The sequence below is a fragment of the Rhineura floridana genome, chromosome 1 (genome assembly GCF_030035675.1).
Source record: "Rhineura floridana isolate rRhiFlo1 chromosome 1, rRhiFlo1.hap2, whole genome shotgun sequence".
Taxonomy (NCBI): Eukaryota; Metazoa; Chordata; class Lepidosauria; order Squamata; family Rhineuridae; genus Rhineura; species Rhineura floridana.
This window is the reverse complement of record NC_084480.1, coordinates 143792378-143817940: the sequence shown is the minus strand read 5'-3', so window position 1 is coordinate 143817940 and position 25563 is coordinate 143792378. Positions and strand designations below refer to the sequence as shown.

General features: G+C 42.8%; 1 protein-coding gene across 1 annotated transcript; it reads right to left on the bottom strand.

Moving 5' to 3' along the window:
• Positions 1-5597: 5597 nt before the first annotated feature.
• LOC133388675 (calicin-like) lies at positions 5598-25442 on the bottom strand. The gene is made up of 2 exons (XM_061634744.1): positions 25224-25442; positions 5598-7394 (listed from the first exon to the last, which is right to left on the bottom strand). The coding sequence occupies exon 2, from the start codon at positions 7368-7370 to the stop codon at positions 5598-5600; it is 1773 nt and encodes a 590-aa protein (XP_061490728.1). The 5' UTR covers positions 7371-7394; positions 25224-25442.
• Between the last annotated feature and the right edge of the window lie 121 nt (positions 25443-25563).

Below are 25563 nucleotides of genomic sequence, written 5' to 3'. Positions count from 1 at the left end.
TAGCAAAAATGAAGGTTCCTTATCCTGTGTCCAGTCACCCAGTACGGCCATCTCTAAGTAGTAACTCTCCAAGGACTCAGGCAAATACCTTTGAACAGGCAGATGTTGGTGATTCAACCGGGAGATGCAGGGGATTTCAGCAGGGACTTTCTGAATACAAAGCTTGTGCTCTCCCACTGATCTGTGGCTTCTCCTTGGACCCTTTTTCGGATTCTGAAGCACAGGGGCTAGGTGTTTATTTGGATGCCTCCTCCCTGCCCACTTCCTTTACACTGCACTTTATGTTCGTCTTGTTTTTAGTTCTCTGCTGAAGCATTTGTCAATGGTGGTTGGCCCACTGCATGTATGAAGCAACTGCCTCTGCCTCCCATTCTGTCATCCTTTTAAAATGCATCTAAATTTGTGATCATCTTTGCATCTTATACTAACGAATTCTAGAAGCTAAATTATGCATTATATCAAGACTGAATCATTTTTAATCTGGCCCAGACCTTCTGCCAATCCCTTTTTATTGTCTGACCCCAAGGTTTAGCAAAAGGTTATAAACGTTTATCATATCTGGCTGCCATGGGCTCCTACTGGGAGGAAGGGCAGGAGATATAAGCAAGCAAGCTAATAATGATAATGATGATAATTCTCCTCCCAGTTGTCTGCCTAACTTAAAAGGCCCCAACTCTTTCAGTTATCCTAGCAGGGAAGGTGCTGCAATCTATCCAACCGGGGGGCTTCCACCATTGATTACTTTATAATCTCATACGTGTTTCTTAATAGGGTGCTCCAGGGTGTGGTGGGGATGAGATGTGACAGTGATTATTTACCATTGCTTGTATCGCTTAATCTGGAAGCCCAGGCAAGTGACTTGGAATGTGTGCCCATGATGAATTCCCTGGTGGAGTATGGTCCCGCCCGTATGAAATGGTCCCCGAAATTGAGTGACACCATGCTAAAATTCCTTCAATCCGAGGAAGGCTATTGTTTACATGAATCTATACTAACTGTGCAAACTCCAGATATAGCCTTGGAGCTCTTTGAGAAACTCATCACCTCTATTTGCCACTCGTTAGCCCCAAAAATGACCAGAAGGCTTGGAACTCCTTACTCCAACTCCAAATCATGGTATGACCATGAATGTGTCACCCTTAAGAATCTCCTTTTGTCTAAATATAAAACTTATAGATCTGTAGATTCACCCTCTCTCCCTGAAGAATACCTTGAACTCAAGAGGAGCTATAAAGCCCTAATTGAAACAAAAAAACCCAGTAGGATAGGAGGGAGGACTGGAAAAATTTGATCAACGCAGTTAGAACAAAGAACTCCTTTGCCTTTTGGAGATTGGTGTCTAGGGGTGGACAGACTGCTGCTTCAGCCACGGTTTTCCATATTCCACCTAATGTATGGGAATCCCACTTTAGGAGGGTATTCTCCAAGCCCCTCAGTAAAGATTGTGTATACAAAAAGACCACTGAATTGGAAATGCTCCCGAAACGGCCTATAGTTTCTGTCTCGGAGATTATCTCCCCTGTTGGCAGACTGAATATGGGCAAGGCTCCAGGAAGCGACCATATCCCAGCAGAACTCCTCAAGGAGAATGTGGACTGGTGGGCTCCGCTTTTGGCAGTGCTCTTCACAAATATAGATCGAACAGCATGTTTCCCAGAGGATTGGAGGTTGGCTATAGTAATCCCAATTTTTAAGAAAGGGAAACGCTCCAACCCCGCCAACTACTGCCCAATTAGCCTCTTAAGCACCATCAGCAAGCTCTATGCTTCCCATCTTCTTGATAAACTCTAAGAGTGGCTGGATACTGAGAAAATCCTAGATGATGAACAGGCTGGTTTCAGGGGGGGATGATCCACCCTTGACCAGGGACTGGTCTTACAGCATCTTGTGGAGAAGTATATGTCTCCCTCAGGTGGAACTCTATATGCAGCGTTCATTGATTTTCAGTCAGCTTTCGATCTGATTCCCAGGAACAGACTATGGGGAAAATTGAGGGAACATAATATAGATGAGCGACTTCTCCTATTAATTCAAGGCCTACACGCGAACACCTACCTAAAGGTTAGGTGTAACTGTGCGGGACAGTTAACTGCACCCATCCCGACTTACAATGGTGTTAAACAGGGCTGTGTTCTCGCACCATCACTATTCAACTTTTACATTAACCCACTAATTAAACATCTTGCTAGGGAAAATGCTCACCCGCCTATATTGGCGGGAAGGCCACTGTCGTCCCTTTTGTATGCGGATGATACCGCCCTCCTGTCCCTATCCTGTGTGGGTCTACATCGCCTTCTGAGAGCACTTAGTCACTTCTGCAAGACAGAACGCCTTACAATTAACTACGAAAAATCTAAGATCGTAGTATTTACACGGAAGAAACTCAAACATCACTGGAGGCTGAATAATCATCCAATTGAACAAGTCCCCCTTTTCAGATATTTGGGGATTATTTTTCACTCGTCGGGCTCCTGGAATTTCCACCTAAGAAACTCAGCCGAAAGTGCACAGAGAAGTATTAGGGCTCTTCTCTCGTTTTTCTTCTCTAAGGGGGGGCCAATACATCCCAGCGGCAACGTTAGTCTTTAAGTCAAAAGTCGTACTCCAACTCCTCTACGGTTCCCAATTGTGCACCCAGGGGGATTACACTCCCCTGGAACGTGCGCAATCTAAATTTCTCAGGAACATTCTGGGCTTACCTTGCTGCGTCCCAAATGTTGCATTATGCCAGGAGTTAGATACCTTGCTGGTTGAAACTAGGGCTTGGGTCTATTGGATAAACTTGTGGCTAAAGCTGATTTTTTTCCCCCCTGGGACTCGCTCCACTAACTATTGACCCTTATCGCGCTGGAAACGTGCGGCGAATTCTAAATTGTTGTCTATGGGCTTCTCATGGGCAGCAGTATTATATATGGGATATTTCAAAGCCAAACAGCTCATCTTGTTACACATCAGAGACACTGAACTACAGCATAACATGAGCCAATTGTCAGCATTCCCCAATATCGGCTTCAGCGTAAAACCTCCTCCTCTCACAACTTATTTAACTTCTTTGAGCATTCCCAAATATAGAAAGGCATTTTCTTTGGCCAGATTTAATGTTCTCCCCTCTGCTGTATTAGAGGGGAGATATAAGAAAGTGCCTTTCAAGGAACGGTTTTGTCTCTGTGGCTCTGGAGCGGTGGAAGGGGTAGAACATGTTATATTCCATTGTTCTCTATATGCAGACCTCCGCACTCTGTTTATCTCCCCCTCTCTTTCTAGAAAATTTAGATCTTCCGAAGATAATCAGGTACAGATTTTACTTGATGACTGCGATCCACTTATTACGGGGAGGGTAGCAAGATTCTGTGTTGCAGCCATGGCACGCAGAAAGTGTCTGGCCCAAACATTTTAATATTTGTTTTAATTACATTGTACCTGCTCTGTAAATGTATATTATTCTGCTATTTTAAATGTGCTGGTCTTGGACTGAAATAAATGAATTGAATTGCAATCCCTTGATCAGTGAGATTAGCATTTGTTCCACTTGAAAATCGTGTGCATTTTCGAGATCCTCAGGAACCACACTATGTTTCCTAAAAGCAAGAAGTGGGCAAGAGCCTGACCCTGGTTATATACAGAGTGCAGGATTCCTTGGTGCTGTGGAACCATCTACACCTGAATGAAAGCAGTGCTGTAACTACTCATTTCTAGGCCTTGGGCAGGCCCTAAGTTCTGTGTTGCAACCAGCAGCAAAATAGTTAAGAGCGGTTGTGGACTTAGAAGCCACTACGGCTGCAGTTCCAAAGTCTCACTGCTCAGATGAGTGTCTCCAGAAGCTGTTGTGCTGATTGCTGCTACCCCAACGTCACCTCTTGGATTTTCTCCTCAACTGCCGGCAACGCTCAGTGGCTGGATGTGCTTAGGCTACGGGCACAGAGTCCGTGGAGGAGCTGCAGTGGTGGCACTCTGCCTGGCCTATTGCCCTCAGAACAGGCTGGTGTCTGACTTTCCATCTACCATTGTGAAAACATGCTTGAGTTTTCACGCCCCAAAGAAGACGTTATACACAGGCATACCCCGCTTTAACATACGCAATGGGACCGGAGCGTGTATGTAAAGTGAAAACGTACTTAAAGAGAGGCAATTATATATGCATGTATTGCACGGCAATCGCCACTAGATGGCAGCCACGTCATGCCATTAAGTGTCCGTTATTGCAAAGCGCGTACGTTAAAGTGGGGTATGGGGGAGTACGGAGCATGTCCGTTGTAGCGAGGCGACTTTAAGGGCTTATCCAAACGGAGCGGGATAATCCACGATTTCCATATTCGGTTTGTCATCTGATAGTCCTCACTTTGCCTTTTAGTTCGCTCTTTCCCAATAAAAAAACATGCTTTTCTGCACACGCAGTGGTAAGACCCCTACATTCTTTTCGCTTTTTCCAAGCTCCGCCTCTAAAACCTCCCCCTATCAACCAATTGGTCAGCAAAAAAATTACGTATGCTCCTCTCCCCCTTTGCAACAAAGCACAATATGGCTGTAAAGGAGTTTTTGCCTCGGAAGGAAAGGCTGCTGGTCGGTTTCACGCCTGCCTTCTTTGTATTTGCGATATTATGCTTAAATGAAGGTATGCTTTTCTGCCTTTATTGATATTTAAGGAGATACACACGCTGGCAATTGCACTTATTTCTCCAAAAGAACAAGAAACGTGTCACACACACCCTCCTTCTCCCTTTCCTTCCCATGGAGAATGAAATTGACAAAGCTTTCTGGAGCAGGCTTGAAACCGACCAGCAAACCTTTTCTTGTTTGTATTTGCGATATTACACTTAAACTAATGTATGCTTTTCTAATTTGAAGCAAAAACCCCAGCAAGTAGAATGAAATTGAGAAAGCTTTCCAGAGGCAGGCTGAAACCGACCACCCCGCCTTTCTCACTTGCTGTGCATTGCAGATCTCACCCAGAGTGGCCGCCCAGGTTGCAGGCTGGCAAAAAATAAAATGCATCTGCGCAGTAGTTGCAGACTCCCCCCCCCAACACCCCACCATTGCGATGATTGGTTCAATTTCCCCAGGCTTATTCTTGCACATGCGCAAAAGTGCAGATACTTGATTGGCTGGAATGAGGGGAAGGGGCAAGGGGAAACGCCCAAGAACCACCTATCAGCTGTAAAGTCCGCAGTATTGCATCCTAACTCCTGAAGACACAGCAGATGATTCCCGATTTTAAACAGCAAATCGCATTTTTGCCGGTATTGCAAGGAGCGGATTTAACCCGCGAAAATGCATAACAGCGCGAGACGTCATTTGGACGACTGAAAAATAATGAACACACATAGCGGGCGTGTCACACATTTTACAGTTGTCTGGATGAGCCCTAAGTGAAGCGACTTTAAGCGGGGTATGCCTGTAATATATTTTGACTATCAATACACTAGATAATCATTGAATGCCCATTTTGTACCCCTGTCCTGGTTGTGCCCACTCTAGTTACATTGCTGAAACAAAGTACACGGTAAAGAGATGAAGGGAAGCAACCTTGTGTTTACCTGTGACATGCAAGTGAGTCATTCTTTATTGCTAGGAATTCTGTTTGATTTTGTCTTCCCAAATTAATTGACTACAGTTTTTTGGAGAATCTTGCATGGCAACTTAGCTGTGCAACAAGCAGGGCAATCCAGAGCTTCTGGAGGCTGAGCCAATATCCTCCATTCCCCCACATTTTGATCTAACATATATGCTTGCCGGTTGATAGAATATTCCTCAGGGCGTTTGTCGCCCGGACAAATCAGGCCACCACACACAAACACTTTGTTATCCCCAAGAGAGCACACCGCATGTGAAAGATCCAAGCCGTAGTTATTCGGCAAGAGAGGCGTAAGGTTTGTGGATTTGTTCATTTTGATGTTCTGCAAATTGATTTCCAAACTCTCTTTGTGGCTCTGTATCCTCAAGACGTGCTCCTCTGGAAAGGACAGCAACGGCTTATGATTGAACTGGATGGGGAATGTGAGGTACTGCACCACATTCCTGGTTTGAGTGTCAAAGCAATCCAGCACACCTACTCGGGAGAAGTGCCCATTCACCAGGCATCTCCCTGTCACAATGTAAATAGCCTTGTCTCCCTTGGTGATTAACGCAGTTGCATCCATAGGAATGCTCATTTTCCCAGCAAGGATCCACTTCTCTTTCCCTTCATCGTACTTGTAGATACTTGAAATGTACTTTCTTGGGGCGGTGCTTCCTCCTACGGAGTACACTGCCCCCCCACAAGTCACCATGGTGTGGAAGACCAAACCTATCGGCAGATCTGGCAGTTTGATCCAAGAGTTAGTATCCATATCATACTTCCAGGCTGTCTTCAAGCCAGAGATCTGCTCTGTTGTTCCTCCAGAAACATAAATGTACTTCCCTAATGATGTTGCACTGAGAGCGGCTGCTTTGTATGGCATCTCTGTGAGCTTTAGCCAGATGTTCTCTCCAATGATATACGCAAAAACTCCGCTGTTGAACTTACCCTGCTCTTTTTGTCCTCCTAAAACCACCACAGCGTCCATTAATGCCCCTTTCCTTTGGTAAAGCATCAGGCTTTGAGGACTTCCCTGTTGACGAGCACTCAAAGTACTCTGTATGGAAGATAGGGGGCCAGTGTGGTCTGAATAGAGTAACACTTCACGGCAAGCAGCTAACAGCATCTTGGTGGAGACAGCAGACAAATGCAGGTAGGTGAAATACTTTTTAAAAAACTTCTCCCTTTCAGACTTTTTATATTTCACCCACTGGAGGAGAGCCGAAAGGGTCTGGTCCTCATTTTGCACGTGAAGATTCTCATCTTTAAGGAGCCTGCTGAAGATGTGATAAGGGCAATGCACAAAGTCTGTTATGCCAGGGCCGGCCCAGTAATTGAAGTTGTCTCGTATTCCGTCATAGGCAGCCTTCCCCACGTCTTTCATATCATAACTGGTGGCCAGGAGCATGTAGTAGAGACAGTTGTTCTTCTTCAGGGACCTAAGGAGGAAGTCAGAGCAGTGGCTTGTTAAAGTCTGGGAACTGAAATATTTGGCTCCCTTCAGCAGCTCCTCCACGTTCTTCTCAGAGATCACAATCTTCCCAGTATAGAAGTAGTCAAGCAATTCCTCCACCAAGGCTGAGCTCAGGAACTTGGCATCAATGCTAATAAAGAGTTCATCGTCCGCTTTCATGTCGTTGCTGGATATGAGAGTCCTAATATGGGAGGACATGGCTGCTAAGACATTGAGGTGGGCATAGAAGATTTTCTGGTCCACGCTGAGGGCCACATCACAAAACTCCCGGTTCTTTCTCTGCTTGTTGAAGGCCTGCATCACAAGACTGTTGTGGTTCTTTTCTGTAAACTGCATCCTCATTTTTGGAGCCAAGCTTGTCTGGAACTGAGGAAGATGGTATAAGCATAAAGGACTCTTTGCCCGGTTGTTGAAGACCCTACTGTGGGTACACAGGAGTGATGTCCTCAGATATAGCTGCTAGGTCACAATTATCTGTGACACGTGTTGGGAGGAGGATTTTCAAATTGTCCCTTTTGTATTGAGAGAGTATCAGTCTCACTGCAGCTTTGGGAAGACTGTACAGTGGTTATAGCAGCATGCTTTGGTGATGGTCAAATAGGAATATGTTCCCATTGAATTTATTAGGTTCCACTGCATATGATCTAACAGAGCATTCTGTTCTTAGCAGTAGAACCAGTTTTGGTAGATGTCTTTTGACAGTGCCATGGCAGAAGAAACATTTTATTTAGTTAGTTAGTTATTAGATTGATTAGTCACCCATCTGGCTGGTTGTCCAGCCACTCTGGGCGACGTACAGAATAAAAACATACAAATACATTAAAACATTAAAATCTCAACGGTAGTAATAAACCTAACCCACCCCAAAAGCCTATCTGAAGAGCCAGGTCTTCAAGGCCCGGCGGAAGCTCATCATAGCGGGGGCATGACGGAGATCATTTGGGAGGGAACTCCACAGACTGGGAGCCACAATTCCACTGAAATGACTTGGTTTCAGAATTTCATAGGATTTGGAGTAGGGCCTTGAACTGGATACTGTAAGTATAGGAATCCTAGTTTGCTGCAAGGTGAACCAGCAGCAGGGGTGTCATGAGACTGGGTGGAGGGTGGGGATGGAAGCGGGGGAAGGGTGTTGCTGCCTTTGGGCTTTCTGGCCAGCTTACTAGTTTTTCATCAAGAGGGCCAAACAAGATTATGCATCCAATGTATGTATGCATTGAATGCATATTGTTTTTCTTATTTAACTTACAGGCATAGGGGCCCTGATCAGAACTGTAGCATATGATGGTGGTGGCAGGGTCATGATGTTGCTGTAAACTGTATGCCAGAGCTGCTATCTACCCCAGCAAGGAAGCTTCCTTCAGGGCCAATGGAAGCTTCCCTACCAGGACAAACAGCTTGCAGGCATTTTCAGTGGGACCTTGGCATGGGCAGAAGGTGAACGCCCTCCCGACATGTCGTTGTCCCAATTCCTCCCCCTCCCCCAGCTACTATTTAAATAAGAAAACCAGATGTATTAAATGCAGACACGTCTCATGCACCTTCTAGTTTGGCCACGGGTGACTATTGTTATAAACAATAAAATGTACTAGGTATGCTTGCCAGAGACGTAAATCTCTGCTTAAAACAAAGGTAGCTTTGGCCTATGTTGATTATGTTGCTGTAGTTATAAGAGATTCAAGCATTAGTACAATAGATGCATGTACAGTGCACCACTTTTTTTTCTTTTTGCAGTTTAATCATGAATACATCCAACGGCAGGACTTCAAACATGACATGATCACACCCTCTCCTGATCAGAGCCCAGACTGCTCCTTGGCATACACCTGAGCTGAAGGCAATAAAGCAAGCTGGGAGACAGCTTAAATGCAGGTCGTGGAAGTCTGGACAAGCACACATTAGAGCTCACTATTGAGCTTATTTGGCAGTAGTGATGATTATACAGAAGGAATTATTCTCCATCACCATTCCATCTTCCCAGTGTCATCCAGCAGAACATTTCCAGGTGGTTCAAAGTCTGTTACAATCTGGTGCAGAGAAGATATCCTCCAGAAATGGAAACCCTCAATAATATGTTGTGACAAGTTTGCGAGACACATCAAAAATAAACTTGTTTGCATCCATCATGACTACTCCACAGTTAATGCAATTCCAGTAGTAGAGGCGTCCAGAGCACTGCCTGGTCCTGTTTTGTTGGATGATTTTCAGTTGCTGAGGCTCCAGCATGTGTGGACAAAGTGCTTGGTCACGTTTCGTCCTAGCTTCACCCTCCCCTAGCCTGGCTTACTGCGTCTAATAAGGAGGAGGTGTCTGGCTGGGTCCAGGAAGCTATATATTTTTTCATGAGAGAGGGAGTAGCCTCTTTAAAAGGGCAGTAATTAGACCTTCCTGAAGAAACCCAACTTGTATCTGGAAGATGTCTATAGAAATGGGCTACTTGCTAACATTCCAGGTCAAGAAGCTCAAGTGAATGGTTGCTTGGATGATGCTGATTTTCTGCTCCATTTTAATTGGGTTTCAGGCCTAGTTTTGTAATGGTAACTGCCTTGGTTGCCCTGTGGGATAATGGTTGCTGCTAGAGAGATCCTGACCTTGTAATCCTGTTAATTCTTTTGGACTTCTCAGCAGCTTTCAGTAGCATCAACCATGATGTCCTTTTGGATTGTTGTCTAGTTTTGCTTTGTTGAGTGGATGGTATATGGAAAAAGGGCAACGGACTGCCTTCAAGTCAATTCTGACCTATGGCGACCCTATGAATATTTCATGGTAAGCGGTATTCAGAGGGGGTTGACCGTTGCCTTCCTCTGAGGCTGAGAGACAGTGACTGGCCCAAGGTCACCCAGTGAGCTTCATGGCTGTGTGGGGATTCGAACCCTGGTCTCCCAGGTCATAGTCCAACACCTTAACCACTACACCACACTGGCTCTCACTGACCATCATACCCATTGGTAAAAATGAGGGGAGGGGGAGAGCTGAGAGAAGCCAGCCCGAGATACTGCTTTCTTGCCATCTCACTGTGTTTTGGCTCAGGCAACAGAGGGGGAAGGGGGAGGAGTGAGGGGAGGGGAGCCAATGGGAACACTACAGAAGCAGGAAGCATGGAAGAAGGTGGAGTTAGAACCACCCACATGGAAAACAGTGGGTCAAAGCAACCAGGCCTTTTCCTTAGCAATGACTTGTAATCGCTCTGTCCTTTTCGGAGTATACCTGGTAAGAGAAACTCTAGATCAAGGGAAGGGAAAGTGTAACAGACAACTGTAGAATGAAGAACTATACCTGTGAGCATGTAGTTATCTGCACACCTCCTGCCCCGCCCCCGTCCCCAAACAGGACTGGAAAGGATATTGACTTAACCCACAGGATTATGAGCCTTAGAAAAATGGGAATATTTCCTAAGCCTCCTATCCATGCGGTGGTGGTGGCAATATCCATTCCAATCCTGATGGGGAAGACTGCAGTTTTCCAGTGAGACACTGAGAGGCAAAAAAGCAAACAAAAAAACCCCTGAGTTGGGGCTTGGCAAGCTCTGGAAAGTGTCTTTTGGGTGGAGTGCCCTCTGTCTCTGATGTCGGACAAGAGATTTGTCTGTCTGTTGCTGTTCTACGTATGTGCAACTTTTTTAACCCTCAAACATTACCAGTGACATAAACTTCTAGTGACCTTCCAAAGGAAACTGAATCCAGGTAAGCACTGCATCCCTGGAGCTTCTCACCACAAAAAGAAATGTGTTCAGCGTAGCAAAAATGAAGGTTCCTTATCCTGTGTCCAGTCACCCAGTACGGCCATCTCTGATGAGTAGTAACTCTCCAAGGACTCAGGCAGATACCTTTGAACAGGCAGATGTTGGTGATTCAACCGGGAGATGCAGGGGATTTCAGCAGGGACTTTCTGAATACAAAGCTTGTGCTCTCCCACTGATCTGTGGCTTCTCCTTGGACCCTTTTTCGGATTCTGAAGCACAGGGGCAGAATGTTTATTTGGATGCCTCCTCCTTGCCCACTTCCTTTACACTGCACTTTATGTTCGTCTTGTTTTTAGTTCTCTGCTGAAGCATTTGTCAATGGTGGTTGGCCCATTGCATGTATGAAGCAACTGCCTCTGCCTCCCATTCTGTCACCCTTTCAAAATGCATCTAAATGTGTGATCATCTTTGCATCTTATACTAACGAATTCTAGAAGTGAAATTATACATTATGTCAAGACTGAATCATTTTCAATCTGGCCCAGACCTTCTGCCAATCCCTTTTTATTGTCTGACCGCAAGGTTTAGCAAAATGTTATAAACGTTTATCATATCTGGCTAGCATGGGCTCCTACTGGGAGGAAGGGCAGGAGATACAAGCAAGCAAGCTAATAATGATAATGATAATAATTCTCCTCCCGGTTGTCTGCCTAACTTAAAACGCCCCATCTCTTTCAGTTATCCTAGCAGGGAAGGTGCTGCAATCCCTTCATCATTTTGACTATCTTTTTCCATATAGAACATTGTTGTTGTTGTTATGCGCCTTCAAGTCAATTACAACTTATGGCGACCCTATCAATCAGCAACCTCCAATAGCATCTGTCGTAAACCACCTTGTTCAGATCTTGTAAATTCAGGTCTGTGGCTTCGTTTATGGAATCAATCCATCTCTTCTTTGGCCTTTCTCTTTTTCTGCTCCCTTCTGTATTCCCCAGCATTATTGTCTTTTCTAGTGAATCATGTCTTCTCATGATGTGTCCAAAATATGATAACCTCAGTTTCATCATTTTAGTTTCTAGTGATAGTTCTGGTTTAATTTGTTCTAACACCCAATTATTTGTCTTTTTCGCAGTCCATGGTATGCTCAAAGCTCTCCTCCAACACCACATTTCAAATGAGTTGATTTTTCTCTTATCTGCTTTTTTCATTGTCCAGCTTTCACATCCATACACAGAGATCGGTAATACCATGGTCTGAATGATCCTGACTTTGGTGTTCAGTGATACATCTTTGCATTTGAGGACCTTTTCTAGTTCTCTCACAGCTGCCCTCCCCAGTCCTAGCCTTCCTCTGATTTCTTGACTATTGTCTCCATTCTGGTTCATGACTGTGCCAAGATATTGATCTTTGACAAGTTCAGTGTCCTCGTTGTTAACTTTAAAGTTACATAAATCTTCTGTTGTCGTTACTTTAGTCTTCTTGATGTTCAGCTGTAGTCCTGCTTTTGTGCTTTCCTCTAACTTTTATCAGCATTCATTTCAAATCATTACTGGTTTCTGCTAAGAGTATGGTATTGTCTGCATATCTTAAATTATAGCTATTTCATCCTCCAATTTTCACACCTCCTTCATCTTGGTCCAATCCCGCTTTCCGTATATGTTCTGCATATAAACAAACAGGTGATAAAATACACACCTGTCTCACACCCTTTCCGATGGGGAACCAATCAGTTTTTCCATATTCTGTCCTTACAGCAGCCTCTTGTGCAGAGTATAGGTTGCATATCAGGACAATCAGATGCTGTGGCACCCCCATTTCTTTTAAAGCATTCCATAGTTTTTCATTATCTACACAATCAAAGACTTTGCTGTAATTATAAACCACATGGTGATTTCTTTCTGAAATTCCTTGGTCCGTTCCATTATCCAACATATGTTTGCAATATGATCAGGTCCGGTTCTAAGGGGCGACCAGGTGGGGCACTGGCCCGTGGGCCCCTGGAGCTATGGGGGGCGCTCTGCTCTCCTTCCGCGATTAGCGGAAGAATATGCAGACTGCCATCCCCCCACTATCCCCCCGCTTTACCTGCTTTTCCATTGTTTTTTGCGGTGCACAGATTTGCCATCAATCAAGATGGTGGCCGAGGTTTCCTTAAGGGGCTGAAGCCTCTGCTGCCATCTTGGCTGATGGCGGCAGAGGCTTCAGCCCCTTAGGGAAACCTCGGCTGCCATCTTAATTGATGGCAAACCTGCGCGCGCTGCAAAAAACAACAGAAAGGTAGATGAAGCGGGGGGATGGCGGGTGGCACGGAAGCTCCTGTCTTGCGGTCCGTAAATGCTTAAGTTCCACGGACTGTGGAGAGGAAGCGGAGGGGCCCAGGGCAGGCTGGTACCCAAGGGCCCCGGCATGCCCGGGGCTGGCCCTGAATATGATCTCTGGTGCCTCTTCCCTTTCTAAATCCAACTTGGACATCTGGCATTTCTCACTCCATATGTGGTAAGAGCCTTTGTTGTAGAATCTTGAGCATTATTTTAATTGCATGGGATATTAAGGCAATGGTTCGATAATTACGGCATTCCCTTTCTTTGGAATTAGGATGTATATTGAACGCTTCCAGTGTTTAATTTTCCATACTTGACAAATTTTTGTCAAAATTTGGACAGATTCAGTCTCAGTAGCTTGTAGCAACTCTATTGGTATGCCATCTGTTCCCGGTGATTTGTTTCTTCCAAGTATTTTAAGAGTAACTTTCACCTCAGTCTAAAATTTCTGGTTCTTCATCATATGGTTCCTGCTTGAATGAATCTGTCATTCTTGTAATATTTTATAGTGTTCTTCAGTGTATTGCTTCCATCTTCCTTTAATTTCATCTAGGGGAGTCAGCATGTTTCCCTGTTGATTATTCAACATTCCTACCCTTGGTTTAAATTTCCCTTTCATTTCTGTAATCTTTGGAATAGGGCTCTTGTTCTACCCTTTTTGTTGTCCTATTTCTATACAATAACTCTTGTAATAGTTCTCTTTGTTCCTACGTACTAGTTGCTGTATAGTTGCATTTAGGGTTCTAACCTTGTTTCTGTCTCCTTTTGCTTTCCTTCTCTCTTTAACCATTTTAAGAGTTTTGTCAGTCATCCACTGAGATTTTTCTTTTTAACTAGAGGTATTGTCTTTTTGCATTCTTCCCTGATAATATCTCTGACTTCAGTCCATAGTTCTTCTGGTTCTCTATCAAGTAAGTGTAAAGCCTCAAATCTGTTCCTTATTTGATCTTTATATTCTTCTGGGATGTTATTTAAATTATATTTTGGCATTATGATTGCTTTGTTGTTGTTCTTCACTTTTACTCTGATTTTCAATATTACCAGTTTATGATCTGTACCGCAGTCTGCTCCTGGTCTTGTTTTGCAAAAAGTATGGAACTTCTCCATCTTCTGTTACCAATTATATAATTAATTTGATTCCTATGTTGACCATTTAGTGATATCCACGTGTACAGTCATCTTTTCGGTTGCTCACACAATGTGTTTCCGAGAAACAAATTATTGGCTTCAGCTTCTTGATTCCCTGTAGGCTAAACTAAAAATGCTGTTGGAGGAAGGGTAGTTGACTCATCCTCCAGATGTTCTCATTTTCTTGTCGTAATTTTGGAATCTGCCCTTTAACAATTGGACAATTAATCACTGTATTTGATATTTGCATTAAAGGGTCACAGGATATTATTGTTTGGAAGATATTTTCACCGGATCACTCACAAATAGTACTGACAACTGATCAGGAAAAAAAAAACCATCTGGCCTCCTGCTGTGGATTTAATTGCAGCTTGATCTATAGAAGTCAGCAGGGGAGGCTTTACACAGCAGCATAGAGATAAATGTTAGCATTTGCTAATGCCTGCAAATCAAGATGTTAAAAGATACAGGAGCAGATGATAGCAAAAATAAAGTTGACAACCACCCTTCCCCAGATGCCAGTATAGGGATACAGCATAGTGTCTTGAACTCTAAAAATCATGATGGTATTATTGTAGAAGAAACTTGGAAGAAGGATGAACAGATGCAAATGAGAAAAGGGCTGCTGCATTTTTAACTCTACAGAAGATACAATTTTGGCAGGTGTGCAGCTTGTTTTGCATGAGTAAGAAAAGCTCTGCAAGTATTAAAGATAAAAGTCTGTCTTTGCACCCCCAGTGCTAAACCACATCAGTTTGCTTCCATTTAACATATAAGTTGTTTTTAATAAACAAGACTAATAAGTATTTTTAAATGTGTTGCTCCTTTGCTTTTAATGTCTACCACACAGAGATTTAGCTGGTGAAACTTTTCCTATCACTTTGTCTTAATGCCAGAAAGACAGGAATAGTAAACCTTTTACTGGCACTACTTCACTGTCATTAATAGTAGTGAGATCTGCAGCTCAGAAGCTTGATTGGCAGACATTTTCACAATGATATTTATTGCCATTTAGTTAAAAGTCTCAACCTACTGAGTGCTGCAGATCTCACTAATATTAATATCATAGGAGAAGATTAAGCTCTCTTTTTTTTAGGTCAGTTGGCAACCCTAATTTTTATTTTTTAATGCAAAGTGATCCTGAAGGTTCTAGTATCCTTTGGTTGCTTTTTAAGAGAGCAGGGTGATTTCCTGCAGTTGTGGAATCCTTGGTTTGTATTTAATCACATAAAGTACCATCCTATTAAATATATATTTTTAGCTTCAATGAGAAATATTTATGGACACGCTCAGCATTCTCTCAGACTTCAAGAAGACTTTGGCCCATATCTAACTTTATGTACACAAGTTGCTTGCCTAGAACTCTGCAGGGTTTTCCTTTCTTCAGAAAACATCCACAGAAGTCGCCTAATTTGGATCATAGCCATGGAACAAGAGGAGGAGAATTTTCACTATTTGCTAGGAGTGGAAAGAGCAGTTTGGGAGGGGAGGATTTAAGCGGGGGGGGGGGAAGAGAAGGGGCAAAAGGTTAAACTACTCTTTTTTCCATGCTGCATCTCCAAACCAGTTACAAACATGCGCAGCTGTATTTTAAAGAGAAAAACAACCAGATAAGAGTTGCACTCATGGATTCCATGAACTCAACATCATGTATGTAGGTCCATAGCTTTGGCTGGGTTGTGTCCACCAAGTATGGTAAACAGGAGTGAAGTCTGCCTTTTGAAATAAATCTACCATTTGATAATGGACTCATACAGAAGTGATTTACTGTGATGATTTAAATTTTATTATTAAATTCTCTCTCGCCCTTCTTCCCAAAAGCAGCCCAGGGTGGCAGATATATTTATATTACTTTAATTTGCAGAACTTAATTAATTTTGCCTGCATCATTCCCAGAATGCCTGCCACCTACTATCCCCCACCCCCAGTGGCAAAAGGCCTAGGAATCGGTCCCCTTGCACACTGACTTGGGAGGAGGGATGGAAGGAGCTGTCAGGTTCAGTTCTCTCCATTTTTCCAGTCTTCAGTTCTTCACATTTCTGTAGCAATTTGCATTTTTTTGAATCCTCATGAAAATTATTCAGCACTTTAGTTCAAATTTCCCTTAATAGACACATTTTTGCATACAGTTTTGATTAATGAACACATTTTTGAAAACAATTTCTCCTAATATAATGCATTTCTGTTTGTTAGCTTCGCCAATATATTCATTTTTATGTACACTTTCCCCAATATATGTATTTTTGCAAACACTGTTTATTTGGATAACTGCATCGCAAAATTTGGGTAAGTTCAAATTTCAAAGGGTGATTGTGTTTCAGTTTTCATATTGTTTCAGAAAGCGTGAATTTGATAGTTTTACCTTTAAATGCAAACTGAATTGAATTCTCTACCATTCCTACTTGGGAATAAGTTGAGTTGAACACAACTGAGACTGATGCATCTAAATCATGCCGGTACTCATGCCATATTAAGTGCTTAAAGCCTTGGAGCTGTACTAATTAGGAAGAAGATGGGGACCCAGAAAAACATAGCCCTTTGGTACTATAAAGATGCATCATTCAGGTTAAAGGACCCAAAATTTGATGCCTACAATACAGGCACTAAGTCCCCTTTTGCAGCCATTTTATACCTCCTTCTATATCTTCACAACAGCCATGTGAGGTAGGTTAGGCTGAGAGGTGGTGACTAGCCCAAGGCAGAAAGTGAGCAAAACAGCACTAAACAAGTTTAAAATGTGAAACTGCCATGCTCAGAGTATTTTCTGTCGTTCATGAGAGCGTATGTCATAATAAATTTATTAGTCAACAAAGGTACTCATTTGTTAGTCAAATAAGGTACCACAAAATAAGACTTGTAGTACCTTATTTCATTATTTTTTGGGGGGGAAGGGGTTCCTATTTTAGGAACTGTACCAGGGTGCCTAACCATTGTAATCCAGCCCTGGTTCAAATGCCTTATTCTGTACAAATTGTCCTCATCCCTACTTAAATGGAATCCTAACTACATATAACAGCATTGCTACCCATTCTTCCCGTTTGTCTGTGTCTTTTCTCCCCTTCTCTTTAGAAATAAACACTGCTTTACAGGGAGTTTGATGCAGGACCTATCTTTCTGCTTATTTCTTTATGAAAGCATTTACACCCCACTTTTCTGCTCCATCTAAAGGACCATTAAGGCAGCTACAACTCATAACAAAAAAAATTAAGTAAATTTATAGCCCCTGTCAGAAGTTGTCTCCATATGTGTAGATTAAACATACAATGTGCTTGATAGCCCCACTTCCAACATCACTACATCTTGCTGGTTCTGGTATAGAGCTGATGGAGAGAAAAAAACCTTTCTCTACAACATTCACATGGAAACACCGATAATCCCAAACACACTCAAGACATGCTGATGAATGATAACAGCTGACAATCATCTGTCTACATGCAGTTCTCACCATTCACTTATGCACATGCAACCATTTTCATTGGATTACTTCATTCAAGTAATTCATCCACAGCTGCCAATATTCAACCATTTGGGGGGCATTTACTACAATTATACACAGAAACACAAAGCCAGCTTCCAAAAACACAAAGTGAAAACAGCAAAAGTGGCTGCACCTCAAAAAGGGTATTTTAAGAGCTGGAAAAGGTGCAGAAAAAGGCAACCAAAATGATCGGGAGGCTGGATGAATCCTGCCCCCCCCCACTGCCCAATATGAGGAAAGTTTACAACATTTGGCACGTTTTACTTTATGAAGAAAGAAAAGGGGACATGACAGAGATGTATAAAATTGTGCATCACGTGGAAAAAATTGATAGGGGAAAATACTTTTTCATAATATTAGAAACTGAGGATCATAAGAACATAAGAAGAGCCTGCTGGATCAGGCCAGTGGCCCATCTAGTCCAGCATCCTGTTCTCACAGTGGCCAACCAGGTGCCTGGGGGAAGCCCGCAAGCAGGACCCGAGTGCAAGAACACTCTCCCCTCCTGAGGCTTCCGGCAACTGGTTTTCAGAAGCATGCTGCCTCTGACTAGGGTGGCAGAGCACAGCCATCAGGGCTAGTAGCCATTGATAGCCCTGTCCTCCATGAATTTGTCTAATCTTCTTTTAAAGCCATCCAAGCTGGTGGCCATTACTGCATCTTGTGGGAGCAAATTCCATAGTTTAACTATGCGCTGAGTAAAGAAGTACTTCCTTTTGTCTGTCCTGAATCTTCCAACATTCAGCTTCTTTGAATGTCCACAAGTTCTAGTATTATGAGAGAGGAAGAACTTTTCTCTATCCACTTTCTCAATGCCATGCATAATTTTATACACTTCTATCATGTCTCCTCTGACCCGCCTTTTCTCTAAACTAAAAAGCCCCAAATGCTGCAACCTTTCCTCGTAAGGGAGTCGCTCCATCCCCTTGATCATTCTGGTTGCCCTCTTCTGAACCTTTTCCAACTCTATATCCTTTTTGAGATGAGGCGACCAGAACTGTACACAGTATTCCAAATGCGGCCGCAGCATAGATTTATACAATGGCATTATGATATCGGCTGTTTTATTTTCAATACCTTTCCTAATTATCCCTAGCATGGAATTTGCCTTTTTCATAGCTGCCACACACTGGGTCGACATTTTCATCGTGCTGTCCACTACAACCCCGAGGTCTCTCTCCTGGTCGGTCACCGCCAGTTCAGACCCCATGAGCGTATATGTGAAATGAAGATTTTTTGCTCCAATATGCATAATTTTACACTTGTTTATACTGAATTGCATTTGCCATTTTTCCGCCCATTTACTCAGTTTGGAGAGGTCTTTTTGGAGCTCTTCGCAATCCTTTTTTGTTTTAACAACCCTGAACAATTTAGTGTCGTCAGCAAACTTGGCCACTTCACTGCTCACTCCTAATTCTAGGTCATTAATGAACAAGTTGAAAGTACAGGTCCCAATACCGATCCTTGAGGGACTCCACTTTCTACAGCCCTCCATTGGGAGAACTGTCCGTTTATTCCTACTCTCTGCTTCTTAACCAATTCCTTATCCACAAGAGGACTTCTCCTCTTATTCCATGACTGCTAAGCTTCCTCAGAAGCCTTTGGTGAGGTACCTTGTCAAATGCTTTTTGAAAGTCTAAGTACACTACGTCCACTGGATCACCTCTATCTATATGCTTGTTGACACTCTCAAAGAATTCTAGTAGGTTACTGAGACAGGACTTTCCCTTGCAGAAGCCATGCTGGCTCTGCTTCAGCAAAGCTTGTTCTTCTATGTGCTTAGTTAATCTAGCTTTAATAATACTTTCTACCAGTTTTCCAGGGACAGAAGTTAAGCTAACTGGCCTGTAATTTCCAGGATCCCCTCTGGATCCCCTTTTGAAGATTGGCGTTACATTTGCCACTTTCCAGTCCTCAGGCACGGAGGAGGACCTGAGGGACAAGTTACATATTTTAGTTAGCAGATCAGCAATTTCACATTTGAGTTCTTTGAGAACTCTCGGGTGGATGCCATCCGGGCCCAGTGAATTGTCAGTTTTTATATTGTCCATTAAGCCTCGAACTTCCTCTCTCGTTACCACTATTTGTCTCAGTTCCTCAGAATCCCTTCCTGCAAATGTTAGTTCAGGTTCAGGGATCTGCCCTATATCTTCCATCCAAACAAGATGAATGGTGGGTGCTTCAGGACAAGCAAAGAGAGGTACATCTTACAGAACTTGCAATCACAAAATACAGTGATGGTCACTAAGGCTGTAATCCAATATATGTCTACTCAGAAGTAAACTCCATTGAGTTCAAAGGAATTTACTCCCAGATAAGTGTGTATTAGATTGTGGCCTGATAGCTTTAAGAGAGATTAGACAAACTAATGGCTACTAGTCATAATGGCTCTATATTGCCTCTATATTGCCTCAATACCAGTTGCTGGATAAGATGAGTGGGAGAGGGCTGTTATGGACTTGGTCTCTTGAAAACCAACCTTTTTATACAGGCCTTTTAACATGTTTTTTTCTTCCAACCAATGCACTATTTGTTGATACTTTTATTATTATTTGTAGTGATGTTTTTATTGGTTTTTAATTTTATGTTTTTGTATATTGTAAGCCGCCTTGATGGACTTTTATGAGAGTATGGCTTATAAATACCTTAATAAATGAATGAATGAACTTCCCCCAGGCATCTGGACAGCCACTTTGGACGAGATAGGCCTGTGATCTGATCCAGCTAAGATCTTCTTATGGATGGAAGTTGAGGGCAATAACCAGCAGGTGTGGTTCCACTCTTCCTCCATGTGTTTGGTCTATGTATCTAGGATAAGGTCTGAAAGGGATTTATTCTGCATCATGAACATGGATGCCTAATAATAATAGTAAACATAACTTATTTTATTTATTTTATTTATTTTTTATTTTATTTATTTGTTTCATTTATAGAAATAATGCATTTAATGCATAAATTATTGACTTTCAGCTGTAATGTATCTGTTACACATCTTAGAGGTATAAACAGTACATCTAAGAAGTCTCATTATAACAAGCATAAAGTTGTTTGTTACGGTGAATCAAGGACAGTTTAAAATGAAGTGCAGTTGAATTCAGTTAAGTTTATATCCAGATAAATATGTTTAGGTTTGCAGCCCCAAAGCCGTTTTGGGTATTAAATTGCGGTTACTCCATCTGGTCAAATGCACCACACAGATGCAACTCAAACAGGTTGTCTGGCATGCAAAGCTTATCCCAAGTTGACAGAGCTGGATACAATAACTGTTTTTCTTGATTCCAAAGCTTGTTCTTAAACTGTGTCTGTTCCCACACCTTCAAACAGCAACACGTTTGTGTCACTGACAGTTAAAGCTTAGTAAGATGTTTTAATTGGGCATTACAGGTGGCTGAATAAGCAGTACATGAAAGCATGACTCGTACACGAAGAGACAAATAGAGTTTCAAAAGGTGTGGAACAGCTTCCTGGAATTCTGTGATAAACCTTTAATATTATGCTTTTCTTTTTAACAGTATTGTGTCCTGTAGTTAGGTTAAATAATCACTCCTGAAGAAAACTGTGTCCTGTGCTAACATAAATAGAGCCAAAACAAGGGGTAGGTATTAACATGGGTGGGAGAACCCCAGCTTTAAAAAAAAAACCCTAAAAGGAGGTAACTGTTCCATCCTCAACAACCCAATGAGGACCAAACATGCTCAGTAAACACCAGGAATCAAGGAATTTTTAGCATCAGTTGGAAAAAGAATGGAAAACCAAGGGACAGGGTAAATTGGCTCACTTGAGTCCCTCAAGTTTTAGAACTGTGTATTCCTATTCAAAGAGTATGCCCATTAAAGATGAACCCGTTAGTCATGTCTGTTAACTTCAATGAGTCTACTCTGAGTAGGACTAGCATTAAATACCAATGGGTGGGTGGCTAGAACCCTAAACAGAAGCAACCATGTTATGGAGTAAAGATACACCACAGCATTTTGTGGCAGATGCCACTTGTATGTTATGCATCTGAGTTGTAAATACTGTGTTTGCCAGAAAGTGGAGTTTCTGCTATGAAATAATGGTAAACTGTATGGTTGGGTTCAGGGCTGTGGAGTCGGAGTTGGGAGCAATTTTGGGTGCAGTTGGAGTCGGTAGAAATGTACTGACTCCAATTCCGACTCCTTCATAAATGGCAAATGTATATTAACTAGTAATAACAAATTTACTGTAGTAAAATGTTAGCACAAGGCATTTCATCACCACCACGTGAATCCAGAGCTTGGAAAAGTTACTTTTTTAAACTACAACTCCCATCAGCCCCAGGGATTGGGCTCGTGGGAGTTGTAGTTCAAAAAATTAACTTTTCCAAAGCTCTGGATTCACGTGGTGGTGATGAAATGCCTTGTGCTAACATTTTACTACAGTAAATTTGTTATTACTAGTTAATATACATTTGCCATTTATGAAGGAGTCTGAGTCTGAGTCAGACAGTAGAAAAAGTTGGAGTCAAAGGTCTGGCGTACCAACTCCACAGCCCTGGTTGGGTTGCAGATGGGAGGGAGAAGCTTGGAGTGGAGAGGAACAGGAAAAGTTTACATTTCCATACACATAGTTCTAGAACTCAATACAACAGTGTCCAACAACAAAAAAAGGATTATAATAACTGAATAGTATTGTGCAAGACTATTACTATCCAAACATAAAAGGCATCCAGTATAAACCTGCAAGCTTCCTCTTCTTCCTCCTGCAACATCTGAAATGTCAGACTTACAAAGGTTATTTCCAAATGCTGACATTTGTTTGTTTTTAAGATACAGTACTTTCCACACTAGCTTTAAGTTTTATTTTAAGTAAAGGATATATAGATCCTCAGTACCTTGAATCTAGCTCGGAAACAAATAGGTAGCCAGTGCAAGCGAGCCAGGACAGGTGTTATATGCGCAGACCGATTGGTCCTCGTCAACAGCCTGGCTGCCGCATTTTGCACTAGCTGAAGTTTCCGAACAGTCTTCAAGGGCAGCCCTACGTAGAGCGCATTACAGTAATCCAGTCTAGAAGTTACCAGAGCGTGAACAACCGAGGCAAGATCATCACTGTCCAGATAGGGGCGTAGTTGGGCTACTAAGCGCAGGTGGTAAAACGCGTTCCGTGCCACCGAGGCCACTTGAGCCTCGAGCGACAAGGAAGGGTCAAAAAGGACCCCCAAACTACGAACCTGTTCCTTCAAGGGGAGTGTAACCCCATCTAGAACAGGATAAGCATCCACCATCTGAGCAGGGAAAGAGCTCACCAACAGTGTCTCAGTCTTGTCTGGATTGAGTTTCATGACTATCAAATATGTTTATGAATTACACACTCTGTAAAGATATTTATAGTGCAATCCGATGTTTGTTTACTCAGAAGCAAGTCCCAATGTATTCAATGGGGCTTACTCAAACTGGGAAGTGTGCAGAGAACTACAGCCTCAAGTGATAAGGAACTTGTTCTTTTAAGTTGAGACCTGATCCCAGTCTGAGTCTGTGTTGGAATTGCTTTTTAATATGTTTTTAAGCCTTTTTTTAAAAAAAAAATGTAATTGTCTTAACTATTTTCATACATGTAATGGTTTCTAATTGTTTTTATATGTGCAGTTGTTTTATGTATGTTTTGATTGTATTATGAAATTGTTTTGAGGTGCTTCAGAGATTAGATTAAATAGATAGATTACATAAATCTCAGCCAAAGGTGAGAAGGGAAACTACATGTATACACAGAGCTCTATGTGCTACTGGGAACCTTGGTCACATCAAGCTTTGAAATTCAAGAAAACTTATATACACATACTTTGTGCAGAGGACCCTGTTCACAACTTTAGATGAATGCACATGGGTTAAAGGGTAGGACCCATAGATCTGCAGAGATGTTTGGGCTGGGGCCAGCTGGCATGTTCCAATTCCTCCTCCAATTGCTGAGTACATATGGAGGATAAGGGGAGAACAGGGCTAGGGGTCCAAATCCCAAATATGGGCTCTATGTGCATGTATGCAGACAGGGCATTTTTCCATGTGCTTTCTCACCTTCTGACAAATCTACAGAGGCTGAGGGTGGTGCTCGCTGGCGTGATCTCCCTTTCCCTCCATGTATTCCAAGAAAGCATGCAGACAAAGCTGACAAAGGGGAGTTCTACAAGTAATACTTACTAGAGTAGAAGGTTTTCGTAGCATCACTCATGAATGTTGGTAATGTGAAATAGAAAATGGAATGGTTAAGTGTATATTTATTAAAATCAATATGTTAATTTTAGCCAATTTAGGTCTCACAATCAGATTACAAACAACATAGGGAAACGTGCATTGCTCTTGGGGATAATAAATAGCATTCTGAAACAAATGCATCTAGTTTGTAAGTAGAGTATTTAAGATATTGTGGGGCATGGTCTTGTCACAGAAAGTGAAACATGATGGACCTGCATTCATTTTACTATATATCTAGAGCACATTCATTTGAAAGACACCATCATGCAAAACAAATGAGAGCCACTGGTGTATAATGGTTTACATATTGGACTAGAACCCATGAAAGCCAGATTCAAATCCCTACTCAGACATGCAATTCACTGGGTGACCTTGGATCAGTCACTATTTCTCAGCCAAAACTCAAGAGTTGCTGTGAGGATAAAGTGGAGTAAGGGAGGGGGAGAGAAACATACCTCACCCTGGGTCCCTGTGAGGGGGGGATGATATACAAACACACAAAATAAATAACAAATGGGGCCTGCAAGAAAATGTTGCACATGTGGAGCACTCCTGCTTAACGTGCCAGCCAGCCATATCCATTTCTAGGATACTTCCATTCCATTTCCCTCCCACAACAGTCACCATTCCCACAACCACTGAGCATGCTCATTCTTCATTGGACTGTTTTGATTTCTCACCCACCCCACTTTTTTCATTCTTCTATAAATCTTGGCGTTCTTGCCAATAGCTCTCTCTTGTGCGTGGATGGTGCCATTTTCGCTACACAAGGATTCCTCACACAGAAAATGAGTTCTCTATTTGAACGTAACAATGTTGCACTGAATTTTGTGGGTTGCATTGTGCCCACCTGTGTTGATTTTGCAAGCCGACTCAGTTAGACATGCAAACTTGTCATGCCATAAGGCCATCATTTTGCATCAGGTTTAAGGCATCATGAACCAGAACGAGAAGAAAAGGCGAGCAGTCAGGCCCAGCATCTAAGCGCTAAAAAAGCAACCCCAAACTCTTACCCATGTGGGAAAAACTATATTTCCATTAAAAAAATAAAAGAGGGTAAACTGTACGATCAGGCGTTAAATACATTTGAAAAGGTTCTTAAGGGATGTAACAGTTCTACCGTCCAACAAAGAAGTAAAAGTATCACTGCCCGTGTCCCGTTTTTCCGACTGTCACTTTTATTTGCAGCCATGCAGTGGGTTCTTTGTTAGGAAAGAAATATGACAGAGTCGGGGGGGGGGAGGAATAAACACCTTTTCCCCCACCCCCACCTGCCCTCTAGACATCAAAGCAACCAGGGCTGAGGATAAGGAAGCACAGGTTCCTCTCGATGCCCCGGTACCTTCTCGACTCAATGCCCCCCCCCCGCTTGCTCACCAGTTTCCTGAGCCCACGACGCAGACTTTCAGGGGTGATGACGCCAGAGCCATTGGAACGCGGGCAACAGACGTGGCTGTCTGGAACTCCAAAAGAAAAGCAGCTCAACGTAACAGCGCCCCGAGACCCTCCAATGGCCGTGGCAAATGATCCTCTCTCGCCCAACAGGCTGCAACGCCGCTGGAGTTGAGGCCCCGTCGCGTGGGAGATCCAACCTGCGCCCTTCCCTCACGCCTTCCTCACGTGCCTCAGCCTGATAACAGTCACTGCAACGAAGCCCAGAGCCCTTCCCTCACAGCGCTCAGGCTCACACCTCCCTCACGTGCTAGAGCGCTGTGCG

Bases quoted from the DNA above. Each gene is read 5' to 3' on its own strand.
- LOC133388675 (XM_061634744.1), bottom strand. From the start codon at position 7,370: ATGAGGATGCAGTTTACAGAAAAGAACCACAACAGTCTTGTGATGCAG.